A 14,294-nucleotide genomic window follows, 5' to 3' on the forward strand; every position below is an offset into this window, starting at 1 on the left:
CGTGACGTAGTGGTTAACACTCCGACGTAAGGGGACCAGAGTTCAAATTCCGACCTGGGCACGGGTGCTCTCTGAGAGTGTCTTCCAATCAAATCCATCACATCGTCACTTATCTTCATCGCCGCGATTAGCCAAAAGTGGCAGAAAATCGAAGTAAAATAAACCAAATCAATCAATATCCGCAGGCTTTGTTACAAGAAGACACCGAACGAAACCAAGAAAATATATGGTTTGTTTGACTGTACTTCTCGTCTCTTTTTCCTATTTTGGGGCCTCCCCGATGGCGCAATGGTAGCGTCATCGCCTTGTAATCAAGGGGTACCGGGTTCGATGCACGGTGGAGGCACACAGTGGTTCGGATCCCACGTTAAACTGTAGGTCCAGTCCCGATTACCCTTATTGTCCATAAAGTGGACTTAAAACACCAGTTCAGTCAATCAATCAATCTTTTTTCAATGTTATTTTAAATCCCTTTTCTACCTCCTGAGTTAATCACGACGATGAGGATGAAAGATGAAACACCCCCCTCAACTTCTTCAACATCCACCTATTTTTTTCAGGAAGGCCTAATATTGTCGTTTCAGTTTGGTGTTAAGTCCACTTTACGCGACATGTGCAGCTTATCGTGTTGCTTCGGTTCGAAGAGTTGCACTACTGAGGTTTCGCTGCCTATCGCTTCGGTCTGAAAGCTTCCTGTGTAAGATACCACACCGGAACAACAGGCGACAACAGTGTTTCATTACCGAAGTGACAAGCGATACGAGATCCTTCGCTCTTCAAACATTCACCGCCCTTGCGCCAACAACAGTCTGAAGCAACACGATGTACGGTATTGAGAAAACATGCGACAAGCGACATGTGCAACTTGTCGTGATACTTCCGTTCGAAATGTTCTATTTACTTTATTAAATACTTAGTTTCCAAGCCACACGTGGCGTTTGCCGCTTCGGTCAGAAAGCTCTGTAAGAGCAATTTTTTCCCATGTTTGTGTTACAGTGACACTCCAATGAGGTAGCTACAATCACTAATCGGTCTTCCAGATAATATAGTGGCATGCAGAGGCGTCTCGTGAACGCATGCGGTCATGCGTCAATTGTGGGAAAAAGGACAGCTTGCTCTGCGCCGATATTCATGAGCGTTTCTACATTCTAATGTCTTCATATAGGAGAAGTATTTATTTTACACGAGAGCGCTGACTAACTAACTAACGCTCTAGCCTTCTTAAACCCGAAGGTTCATGACTGCAGTAACACAGGCCTTCCATCTGTCCCTATCTCGACCAAGATCTATATACTCTTTTCCATCTCTACCCATTTCCTTTAGGTCCATCTCAAAGTTGTCTCTTCATCTTCGTCTTGGTCTTCCCACAGGTCTCTTACCATCTGGTTTCCCAACAAGAATCCTGTGAACTCCTCTTTCCTCTCCCATTCGTGCCACATGGCCTGCCCACCTAAGTCTTCTTGATTTTATTATTCTAATAATATCTGGACAAGAATGCAAATTATGTAGTTCTAAATTATGTAACCTTCTCCACTCACCTGTCTCCTCATCCCTTTTAGGTCCAAATATTTTCCTAAGGATCTTATTTTCAAATACTCTCAATTTGCGTTCCTCTTTCAATGTAAGGGACCAAGTTTCACACCCATATAATACTACAGGCAAAATTACTGTTTTGTATATTTTAACTTTTAGTTTCTTAGATATTAAACGAGAAGACAAAAGTTTATGAAGAGAGAAGTAACATGCATTTCCTGAATTAAGCCTACTTTTTATTTCCTCTTTAATATAATTTTCCTTTGTTAATATTACTCCTAAGTATTTGATTTTGGAAACTGGTTCAAACGAGTTGTTATCAATAATTAGATTTTGATTATTACCTAACACTTGCTTTCGTCCTGTAAGCATATATTTAGTTTTCTCTTTGTTAACTTCCAAACCTATCTCTTTAGCAGTTTTGAAAAATATTTTAGCATTATTCTTAATTGTATTTATATTATCCCCTAATATGCCTACATCATCTGCATATGCTAACAACTGAGTCACACCATTTAATTTTAGTCCTTCTTTAGTTTCGTTTACCTTCCTAACAGCATATTCTAAGGCAAAATTAAAGAGCAATGGAGATAATGCATCTCCTTGTTTTAACCCATCATGAATTGTAAATTTGTCAGACACATTAATACCCACACGAATTTTACTTTCTGTTTCACTGGTGCATACTTTTATCATACTAACAAGCTTCTTAGGTATTCCAAACTCTACTAATATATTATATAATTTATCTCTTTTGACCGAATCATATGCTTTTTTGAAATCAATGAATAGCTGATGGACATTTTGATTATATTCCCACTTTTTTTCAAGTGTCTGTCTGATGTGAAAAATTTGATCTGTAGTTGATCTGTTACGTTTAAATCCACATTGATAATCACCTATAATTTCATTAGCATATGGGATTAGTCTTGTTAAAAGAATGTTAGATAATATTTTATATGTTGTTGAGAGTAGAGAAATTCCACGGTAATTATTGGAGTTCATTTTATCACCTTTTTTAAACACAGGAACAATTATGGATTCTTTCCACTGTTGAGGGATTTCTTCTTTATTCCATATTAAACAAATTAATTTATGAATTTGACATATTAATGAATTTCCACCATATTTAATTAACTCAGCTGGTATTAAATCAATGCCAGGTTCTTTGTTATTCTTTAGCCTTTTAATAGCATCTTTAACTTCAGTCAAGTTAGGTTATGGAACTAAAGGTTCTGCTGTGTGCACTTCATTTACTTCTGATTTATCTCCTAGATGAACATTTAAAAGGTCATTAAAGTAGTTCTTCCATCTATTTAGAATATCGCTTGGATCAGCTAGAAAAACACCGTCTTTATCTTTTATCAAGTTTACTTTAGGTTGCCACCCCTTTCTAAATTCATACACCTTTATATAAATCTCTGATATTTTTGTTTTTGCTGTTTGTTTCAATTTCGTTAATTTTGCTTTTCAAGTAATCTCTTTTTTTACTTACATGCGTCAATTGTGGGAAAATAATTATTACTTTATTTCACGTCAGATCCAAGAAATGTCATATACGCTTAGGTGAGCGCTCTCGTGTAAAATAAATACTTCTCCTATATGAAGAAATTAGAATGTAGAAATGTTCACGAATGTCGTCGCAGAGCAAGCTGTCCTTTTTCCCACAATTGACGCATGCGCAGCATTCACCGCATGAGTTCACGAGACGCCCTCTTGTGGCATGTTATTTCAGTAAGGACGTTCCGAAAGGACTACGCTAGCGGTCCAGGGTTCGAATCCCGACTGGGCATATGTGTGTTCATCCACATCGTCGCGATTAGCCAAAAATGGAAGAAAAGCGAAGCGCAATAAAAAAAAAATCAAAGGAAACTAAACGTTCAGAGACGAACGAGACAGACGTATTTTCTATTACAGGGTGGCTTCTCAACGGGAATTCCTTGAATTCCGGGAATTATGCGTGAATTCTACGTTAAATTTTCTCCGTAGACGTGATAAAATTGCAACTTTTATTAATCCAAATTAATTCATGCATTTACAAATGCCCCGAGGCAAGTTTTTCACAGTTTGGCTTTTATTTTTATCGAGGAAGGAAAAAGGAAACTGCGTGGAAAATGGGACAGAATTCTCTCAGTCCGTTCCGTTTACTTTGTTGTCCTTTGCAGAACAATCTTTCTGACAGGCAGATTATTGCAAGATCTCATGAAGTTGGTTATGTAAATTTGATTTTTGAAATTCTTATACAATTAACAATTTTTCGTAGATGTATTTCGAGTCTTGAGTATGTGTAATGCCAAATGTAAATTTCACACCTTAAATTGAATATATTAAATAGTATATATACCGTTTAATTGAATTGAATTAGAATTTTTGGAATGGAATCACACAAAGCCTTTGTATTGTTAATATATTCGCGTGTGTGGGTGGTGACAGGGGTTAATACGTAAGGTTGAAGTAGAGAAAACATATGCTTGTGTAGCCTTGAATTTTTGGAAACCTCGCCTTGGGAACAGGCAATTATACTTGAAATTTTTCATGAAGCATTTTTCTAAACCCATTTATTTTTACTATTCGACTTAATCAGATATAACAATTATATAGGCAGGTGACAAATTTTTATTTGTTGCAATAAGCCACAGGTTATTATTGTGTGTGCTTATACAGAGTATTCCCTGACATTCGCTACGAGACTCGGCGGCAAGCTGCTCGGCATCAGCGCTTGTCTTTCCCGGTGACAGTCGCTAAAATTACGGTTTTCATATTGTGTACTAACCTTGACTACAGAAGGTGTTGAAAATGATGTCCCTCTGCTGCAACACATTCCTGGCATCTCCGAAGGAAATTGGCATTTACACGTGCAAGTTCGTCTACTGTAATTCTCCCGATTTCTCGTACAATACTCGAGGATTGTCTTTGTATACTTTATTTTTTTAGATTTCCACCATTTTTCTTTCCACAGGAAATTTCGTTGCAAAATGTCGTCGCACTTCTCCACAATTCCTCTTTCCGAAGTTACACTCGACAAGAAAAATCCTTTGTTGTAATGTAAACTTTTGTGGTGCCATATTAAGCCACAATCTTCAACACACGGTCACGACACAACACAACTTCCGAGGAAGGATTATACTGGCGTCAGTCTGCAACGTCAACAGAAATAGAAAGAGAGCGAAGGCAGGGAGAGCGAAAAAAAACAGACTGTAGCTTGCGACTGTCGCGGACCCGTTCACCGGGAAAGGCAATCGCTTATGCCGGGCCGCTTGCCGCCGAGTCTCGTAGCGAATGTCAGGGAATGCTCTGTACTAACAAAAATAGAAACTAGAAATTTTGCACAAAAATTCGGCACGCCCATGTGGCACCACAATAGACCAAAATGAACAAAGAAAATGTAATATGTAGCAGTGGTACAGTCTTACAACCATGCAGAGTTTCGTTGAAAATTGGCTGATGCTTCTTGACAATAACAGCATTAATAGCGTCAGTGTTGCCGACTTACGGATACATTATGGAAAAAAGCTTCTAACACAAGCTCTATGAACGCTTGTTGGACCAAATTTGCAAGGAACCACAAGAAAACATCCCTCTTTCAGGATATGCAATTCCCATGCGCCATTTTGAAAGAAAAACTGAAAAAAACTTAGAAAATCTTAATTCTCGGTCAATTTTAAAAATTGGACGTTTCCCCTCTGACCCCATATTTTTTGAAAATTGTGAACATGTTATTTTGTTTTCATTATTACATGTAAAAGTAAATATATATATATAAAAAGCGGTGGTTGAAGAGTAATAAACCCATTTATAAATTCCTCACTACGTTTTACAACACTAGGGTGACCAGACATACTCTTTTTAAGAGTATTATACTCTTTTAGAGGTTCATATGCTCTATACTCTTTTGAATTTGCAAAAATCCCCAAATATACTCTTTTCCTTGCTATTTAATTTCATTCATTATTTTACGCGTAAAAATGCCTTAAAATCCACAGAACGGAAAACGTCAGGATGTCAACAAACTGAAGTATTTACTCCTTGACTCAAGAATTTCCTATGAACAATTTCATGTGTCACTTTCGTATTCCATCAACAAGCAAAACATTTCAAATTCATTGGAATTTAATGATAATGATTAGGACTGAGCCGATACCACTTTGAACCGATGCCGATACTCTTACCGATACTCACCGATACCGATACTTGAAAATTGCAATAATTAAAATTTGTTCAAATATTGATCAATATTGGTGTGTAAATATTCTCCTCCAATTACATGCATCAACATACCAAGAAATTTGCTTTAGAATATTCAAGAATTGCATCAGAATATTAAAATAGATATTATGTAGTCACAAAATATAGTTTTCGTGCCAAATTAGTGTAAAATAAAAAGGAAGTTTTAATTTTGCATAATTTCCAGGATAATCAGATTGTCAAGAAGTCGCGCGGGATTTTTTCGGACCCCGTGAAAGACCAAAATGCCGGAAAGTATCGGCTGGTATCGGCAGCTGAATTCCTACGGATACTTTCCAATTCCGATACCAGTGGTATCGGCCGATACCGATACATCGGCATCGGTATCGGTTCAGCCCTAATAATGATATTTTTGTAATTTACTGTGCAATTTTAAAAGCCGTTCAAAATCATCTTGCAGATTGAGGGGAAAGAAAAAAATCAAAGATGGGTAAGTGGAGGTCAGTGTGCAAAGATTTAGTACAGGCTGTATCAAATTTTAAAGTGATTGTGCCTCTTATAAAATTCATGTTTACCGTGCCTGGTACAAATGTTGGTTCTGAAAAAAAGTACACTCCTGGTGTCAACACTCGAACAAGTAATGAAAGTGAAATTCAATGTGGACATGACCTGTGAAGAGTTTGGACTGGCAATAAAGGACGATTTAAACATACTCAAGAAAGCAAAATCATCCCAGAAGTTTGAACAATGGTGCCATTGGTGAGAAAGTATTTGTAATTAGCTAATTACATTAGACCCATAAGTAATTTGAATCTGTAGAGTGTAGGCGTATTTTATAGGGGCTATAATAGAAGCAATAACAAATAGCCACCCTTATTTTCGTTTTCTTTTTATGTTTTGTTCATGCGCACCATCAACTTATAGACTATACTCTTTTTGGTCGACAAATATCTGGTCACCCTATACAACGTATAATGTTAGTAGTAAGTCATCTCTCGAAAAGTATGTGCGTTCCTTGCAAAGGCGGCCGCAGGATTATTTTCTCGGGAGGGGGAGGGGTGGCAGAGGAAGATTTCATATATTTTCCCAATTATTATTATTATTTTACAAATCATAAGATTGAAATTGACTTGATCTTTTGGCGTTGTTGACAAGTTCAGACTTGTCTACTATTGAGATAAACTGAATTCACCTTGCTTCCCTTTTCCATAAGCATCTATATTGTCTTTTTTTTCACGATGCACCGATATCAAAGATTAAACAAATCATAGCAGAAAATTTCTCCAATATTTGTATGGAGTTGTGAGATATAAGACCATATATTTCTACTTTATTGCCACAGCATGCAACAAGGTTCGTAGCTGACTCCACCACTTGAAACTTTTACTTTCCGTGGAGGATGAGAGAACTTTTATTTCTTACTTTCAACGTTATTTCTTACCCCCAATCAATGTTTTCACATGACAACACGAACGCTGTCGGGTAGCTCGTTGATAGGCGCTGCGGTGGCGACATCTATATTCCCTCCGTCGAATTTCATGGCAATGGCTCAGTGCTTTCGTTGCCGTTGAACAGTCGGGAGGGTAACGTGTGCGTCGAGGTGCGTGGTGGCGATCGAGCATGTTCGTGGAACCGGACACTATCAGAAGAGACGACGATGACTTCTCGACCACTTCGTCCGATCCGGACACTCTGGACAAAGTTCTGGAGGTAAAAATATCAAGTTTATTTTCCTGGGAATTTTGTTTTTGGCGGGCTTAAAGATGCACAAAGAATTTTCAAGTGAAATTCTTTCTATTTGTTCTCTTATCTTTATTTAATTTTCCCTCTTCATTCACTCCGATTTATTTTCTCTGTCTCAATATGTTTGTTTTTTGTCTTACAATGTCTCCATTTATCTCTCCTTTTCTCTTGGATGTTCTTCCATTCTCTCATTTTCTTCCTTTTTCTGTGTCTTTCATTCCATTAGTTCTTTTTCTCTTTCAACTTTATTTCGCTTTCTCTCTTTCTATTTTCATTTTACTTGTCTTTTTCTAATTCGCTTTCTTGACCTCATTATTGTTTCTCCCTTTAACCTTATTGTTTCTATTTTTATTCCCATTTCCCTGTTTCCTTTCTCTTTTCTCCTCTTCTTTCTCCCCAATTTCCTCTTTCTTTTCCTCCTATTATTTACTTTGTCTTACTCTTTCTCCTCATTATTTTTCTTCATTCCCCTCTTCTTTCTCACCAATTTCCTCTTTTTCTTTTCCTCTTATTATTTATTGTCTTTCTTTTTCCTCATTCATTTTCTTCATTTCTCATCTTTCTCTCCAATTTCCTGTTTTACTTTTTTTCTTTTCCCTCATTCCTTTTATTTTCATACTTCTCTTTCTCTGTAGAGAATATAGCAATATTATAAACGAATATTGTGATATTAAACGACCGTTCTTTCCGGCATATTAGACTTATAAGACGCACCCTCCTTTTTTGGTAAATATTTTTTAGGGAAATGCTTTATCACTGATTAATTTTCAGTGTTTCAAATATGAAGTAACATGTAGGTCTACTTTCAACAAATAACTTAACCTAATCTAACTAGAAAGGAATACATTTTAATCTTCTTAATCAAAACCCCGACATTCATCCCCGGAGCTAAATGAAAGCTCACTTGAAATCTCTTCTCAATCAGAATCTTGAGTTCTCATACAACAAATTGTCTTCTAATTGTATTAATGCCACGCTGTTTAAATTATTTAACCACTGCCTTAGTTTTCACAGCATCCCATGAACTTCTTGTAAAATGTTTAACCTCTTCCATCTTCCTGATGGTGCAACTTAAGTATCGGGTGTATATAAGACGCACCCAGTTTTTCAGACCTATTTTATTGTTTTGGTCTATTTTACTTTTCTTTTCTGCCACTTTTGGCTAATCATGAAGATGAGGATGAGTGATGATATGACGAAATCAATGAAGGGACACTCACAAGGAACACGCTTGTCCAGAAATATTCTCAAATAGACAATTATAAGCTGTTTACATTTTCTCCAACCTTCCGAAGAAAAATTCAAGAGGTGCAAAATAGGTGTAGGGTATGCCTCAAGCTATTTCTCTTTTAGAAGTTCCTCATGAAAACGGATGCGGATATTATAGACGCCATATGTGATGCAAGATACACATTCTTGCTTTGAAGAAATATTTTCTGAGATATTCTTAATGTGCCGTAGCATTATTTTTTTTTCATTTTTAAAGTTCTTTAAACTTTTTGCGAGGGGAGTTATAACCGCATCACTCTCCTTGGGCACAGCGCCAGTTATGAACACATCGTTGAGATCATATTCATAGGTTAAATCTATGTAAGGAGATTTTGAAGGTTTTAACTGTTCTCCAAGCGCGAACGTCCATTGGTTCAACTGGCTTAACTCCTCTACATTCGTCCTCTACGGTAACCCGAAGTTTGCTTGGTTTCATATCAAGCTACGCTAACCAATCCACAATGGAGATTGGTCAAAACCAATGTACCGGGTGTCCCAGAAGTCTCTCCCTGATTACAAACTTTATTCATACCCACTATATGCAGTGTAGAGATGTGAAAGTGGTGCCGAAATGTTGGAAAACTAACCAAGTTTATTTGTTGCAGGTTTCAGTAATGTGGCTGTAGTGTAGCAGTGTCAGTGCCAAAGAATCCGGAATTAATGCTCTTGACATCGGGTGGCATCTTTCCATACAATGTTTCTTGGACTTGACAGGATTTGGGAATGAAGATAAATTCCATTTTTTAAATACCAACTTATTGATGGCAGATATTCTAGACGAAATAATTCTGTACATTTGAAAGTTCCTCTGCACTGTTATTGGTGACCGGGTCTCGTGATACCAGAGGACATGCTGAGCTTTTTCCTGATTTGTGAACATTTCCGGTTTTCTGGGCACTGACACTGCTACACTGCAGCCACGTTACTCAAACCTGCAACAAAAAAACTTGGTTAGTTTTCCATTTTGGCACCACATTCACATCTCTACCTTTCATACAGCGGATATGAATAAAGTTTGTAATCAGGGTATACCCGGTATATTAAGTAGGAGTTCTGTGAGTTTCGGCTGTTCGTTTGCGTGTCTCTTAAGGGCAAACTTAATATATATATATGGATGGGGGTACACTTCAAGCGACTTAGATGGAGTGGACGAAAGAGGAAGTTTGTCCGCAATTCTTGTTACATAATTCCTGACAACGAAATGTTGGAGAAGATCCAAGTTCATTCTAGGAAAGGAAATAGTCTAAATATGGAGTTTGGGTTAACTTCGAGGACAAAATCGTGTAGAGCAGTGTTCCTCAACTGGAGGGCCCTGGCGTCAATTTTACCAGACCGCTAGAGGTTCTCCTGAATTTTGAGACTTGCAGCCAGAGCTGGCAACCAACTGGAAGGATGGCCTTTCGTTAGGGTTTCCACTGCGATAAGAGGATTTTTTCTCGCCAGTGCTGCAGCTAGGCGCCAGCTCTGAAAATCAGGTGCCAGGAAACCACCTATTAGCAATTGTGCATACTACAGTATGTTTCAAAAGTCGCGCAATCTAAACTTTGAAAATGTATATCATGAAAATCGTAAACACCGCGTTTTCTGCACTAAACTAATCCTGCAGGCTATCACTGGGTTCATAAATTTATGTTAGCCTTTAACTAAATAAAAACAATGACATTATTTAAAAAAAAAACATTGTTAATTTGCTGAAAACATCTTGAGAACTGATTTTCAACAAAAATACCAACTCTTAAACAATTTGTGTGATCATATGTTGCTGTTTGACTGGTTGTAAAACAGTTGCTTTGTGAGGTACAGCAGAAGCAGGGCATTTTTATTGGAAAACCTCTTGCACACGAGTGTAAGAATGAGTAGTAAAATTCTCTTCAGCAATGCACACGCACTGCTCCAAGGAATACGCCATGCTGAATCAATTAAGAAAAACAGGCACAGTAGCGGCGAAAGTGAACGAAGAGATTTCAATGTAAACAGGGGCAGTCTATGATTCTCTCAAGAGCTCAATTTCGGCACAAAATCTTGATTTACGATTTTTCACGTAAATGTATAGCCAGTACTTAGACACATGTTGCATGCGACTGTTGACAATATTTCGACCTGCTAGTGTTGCCATATACGGAGATATGTTTCAAAAATGGCACTTTTCATTTACCCATAAAATCGCCAGTCAAAAATTCATCAAATGTTGCACATGACTAATATTGGTCGCAAATGACAGACTGACTTGGCATAAGTCATCAAATGTCTAATTATGACCCTTCGATAATTTCTTACATATTTTTCTTACTCAGAAGTTCATTTCTGGAAAACTTTGAATCTTGCTTTCCGTCAGTTATTAATTTATATAATTTTCTGAACGGGGTGAACTGATAATTTTAAGCATTGAGAAATATCTCAATGAATGGGGCTCTATAATGCAAAAAAACCGGTGTAAATATCTCTTACGGTTTTCATGATATACATTTCCAAAGTTTGGGTTGTGCGACTTTTGAAATACTCTGTATAAGATGCTGAGCATCACGGTATTCAAAACATCCCTAAATTATTTGAGAAAGCAGGAAATGGGGTGTTGGGGGACAAAGGGAAAGAAATTGTTACTGACTCTATGGAATGTTCACAACGTTGATAAAAAAAGAAAAAATATGCTAACTTACGATGTACTGCAATAAGAGTCATCAAAATTTTTTGATCCCTGATATATATATATATATATATATATATATATATATATATATATATATATATATATATATATATATATCTGTGTGGGGGGGGGTGCAGCAGTAGCGATTGGGTACCAGAACTGGGAGGGGAGTGCCAAGGGACATCTATAATTATTCATGCTAGGAAAGAAATTAAGGCGAAGAGTAACTATTTCGCACAAGGTATGCATTTATTTCAATATCAACCAAATCTTCAACCTGTCCTCTTTCCGTTCATGTGTTTTTCTACACCATCGAAAGTGTGATATATCCAAGAGAACTAGGAAAATAATACTCCCATATGTGTAATGCTAAGTTTTCTCCTCCTACTACAGTCATCCAGCGCAGCGGGGAAGAGTCGTTGAGGGAGAAGTGTTTTGGGGTCCTTACATTTGGCTGGACATGGGAACTGTTCCTCTGCTTTTAAGAGGCCATAGTGCGGGTGCAAAAAGTGAGGGGGCAACTGTCCCCCACGCTCTCCATAATCGTCGCCAATGGATATCGTCTCATACCCTTAGGTATGGGGGGATCTTTTGGGAATGTAGCTCACTTATCATCATTCATCCTTGATGGTAAAGCACTCTCTGCTCGTGGTGAGCTTGGTGGTAAGGCGCTAGAGGTACTAAATTTACACACTTGAATGGCAACACATGACACTTGAGTTTCACACCCCTGAAGACTGAATCAGCATGGGTAATGTAAGGATATGTCTGTCTCTGTACTGCAATTGAAGAGGCCGTTAGAGGTTATGCATGTGACTGTACGTAGAGTCTGACTTGCGACTAGCGTTAACACGCTCTCCCTAGAACCTCCTCCTCTTTCTCTATTCAATCGTAACTTCTCCTCAATAACTGAATTGGAACTGACCCCGAACTCTCTGCCTCCCAGATATTTATTGCAGTTCAATTTACTAAACAAATGCACAGTCAGGATTGTAGCCTCTTCCTGGATTTCGTCCGTTTACATGTTTATACCGCTGATGACCAGGAAGAGCTTCAGTGCTGTCTGACACTGCATTCCTGTGATGTTTCTGAATATTTCCTGATTGGAAAACGATGGTTGAATGACTGGAAGTTGGAGTTCGTTGTCCATACTAATTAAAAAGTACTAAGGATCGTTACGATGTCCCTCTCCGGAAAAGAATTCCCTTTTGAATTCGTCTTTATGTCTGATCCAATCTTGTAGGGGTACCGTTTATTATAAAGTAAGAACCAAAAATGAAAAGTAATAAAGTATAAACCATGAACCCATCCAAAGTGAATATCATATAAACCCACTGACACACAAGAACATATGATACAATGCATTATTTCTGCTGAATAAGTGAGTGGATCAGCGCCACATAACATAACGCATGCATTTTTGATGTAGAGACCTGACGTCACATGGCGTCGGCCGTCAAAACACACTCATTTAATACGTCACTTCAGAGCGTGACCAGCCTCTTGCGACACAAGACGTGTTTGTCTACACGAGACAGTCATTGCACCGTTTGAAGGTAAGAGACTCGAAATTACATAATAAATTTGTGTTTAACATTGAATGATAGATAACTAATAGCCTTCCTTCACCGTAAATAATGTGGAGCACTGAATAAGAAATAAATCGAAGCACTTGTATAAATACATAATTCGTTCCACCTGTGTTGCTAGTAATGTTTGGTTACTAGGGCCAACACGTATGCCGAATATTGCGAAATTGAGTTTATCTCACATAAATATAATCGTAGCACGTATCACTATAATTTTCCTGTATTATTATTATCGATGGATCGCCATCTTTATTTTTATATTAACAATATATATTTACTTATTCAACTCCGTCCTTCGATATGAAATATGTACACACTCATATTTAACATATGAATTAATAATTCACGTATAAATAATATTTAAGCATCGCAATTGTTACACCTTTTGTCCATGCATATCAATGTTGTCTTTATTCTTCTATTAAAATTGTTCGTTGATAATTCCATAAACATGCATTGAACACACGCTGAGAGTGAAAAGTCCACCATCGTTAACCTCGATGTCGTTCACCCAAAGTACGATGAACAAATCAATCGTAACATTGTCCATTTAGGATAATCATCCTTTATTCCAGACACGATGTTCAGCTCAGATTGACTATAACTCATGGAATTTTACTGTACCTGAGAGTACAGTACTACTACGTGTCTGCCACACTGAACCCGGATTGTACATTTCCTTCTGTTTGTCACTGTATGCACACTGAATGAACATCTTCCCTGTAGAGTTCTGCTGTCTGCGTTTCTCGTACTTGCACTCTGGGAAGAGACAATTTGGGGAAGTTCAAACTTAAGGGTAGAAATGTGATTTCATCTGTCAATAAGAATTGTTCTGCACTGGAGTATTGATAAATACACTTTTGGTGCTGAGTGTATCATGTAACGACCAATGGAATGTGTGGTCGTTTGTTTTCCCGGAATAGGAGAACTATGTTCCTGGAGGAATAATCACTATGTGTACTGCTTGTTTTTGAGACGAACTTCGTGGGGTGGACCAAAGATTTTACCTCTTTGATGAAAAAAAAAAACTGGAACATTTGGTGTGAAAACTTCTTGTACTGCTAACACTTCGTTGGGCGATTCTTCATTTGAGGCTTTGTGAAAAAGAATAGACGTAAGTTCGTAGAGTTGTACAGTGTCTCTCAAAAGTTTTAGGACAACAACATTTTAAACTAGGCAACCCAATTTACACAAGGCGTTGGTGGGTTGCATATAGAGTTAGGCTCAATTTCAGGGTTGCCACATGCACATTAGGTATTTATAAAATACGCGAAAGAAAGATATCCAAATATTATTGCATACAACTAGAAAAAAATCAGTATTACATT

The 14,294-nt window shown here is 37.6% G+C and overlaps 1 protein-coding gene across 2 annotated transcripts in view; it reads left to right on the forward strand.

The window, feature by feature from the left end:
- The first annotated feature begins 7,305 nt into the window (after positions 1–7,305).
- Dhc1 (dynein axonemal heavy chain 1) overlaps positions 7,306–14,294 on the forward strand; it is a 344,548-nt gene continuing 337,559 nt past the window's right edge. For both annotated transcript variants that reach the window (XM_083144626.1, XM_083144627.1), the window contains exon 1: positions 7,306–7,428. In XM_083144626.1, coding sequence (XP_083000752.1) covers positions 7,339–7,428 — 90 coding nt within the window. In that variant the 5' untranslated portion in view covers positions 7,306–7,338. The remainder of the gene's footprint in view (positions 7,429–14,294) is intronic.

This window comes from Lepisma saccharinum, chromosome 23, assembly GCF_977018435.1.
Source record: "Lepisma saccharinum chromosome 23, izLepSacc3.1, whole genome shotgun sequence".
NCBI classification, from domain to species: Eukaryota; Metazoa; Arthropoda; class Insecta; order Zygentoma; family Lepismatidae; genus Lepisma; species Lepisma saccharinum.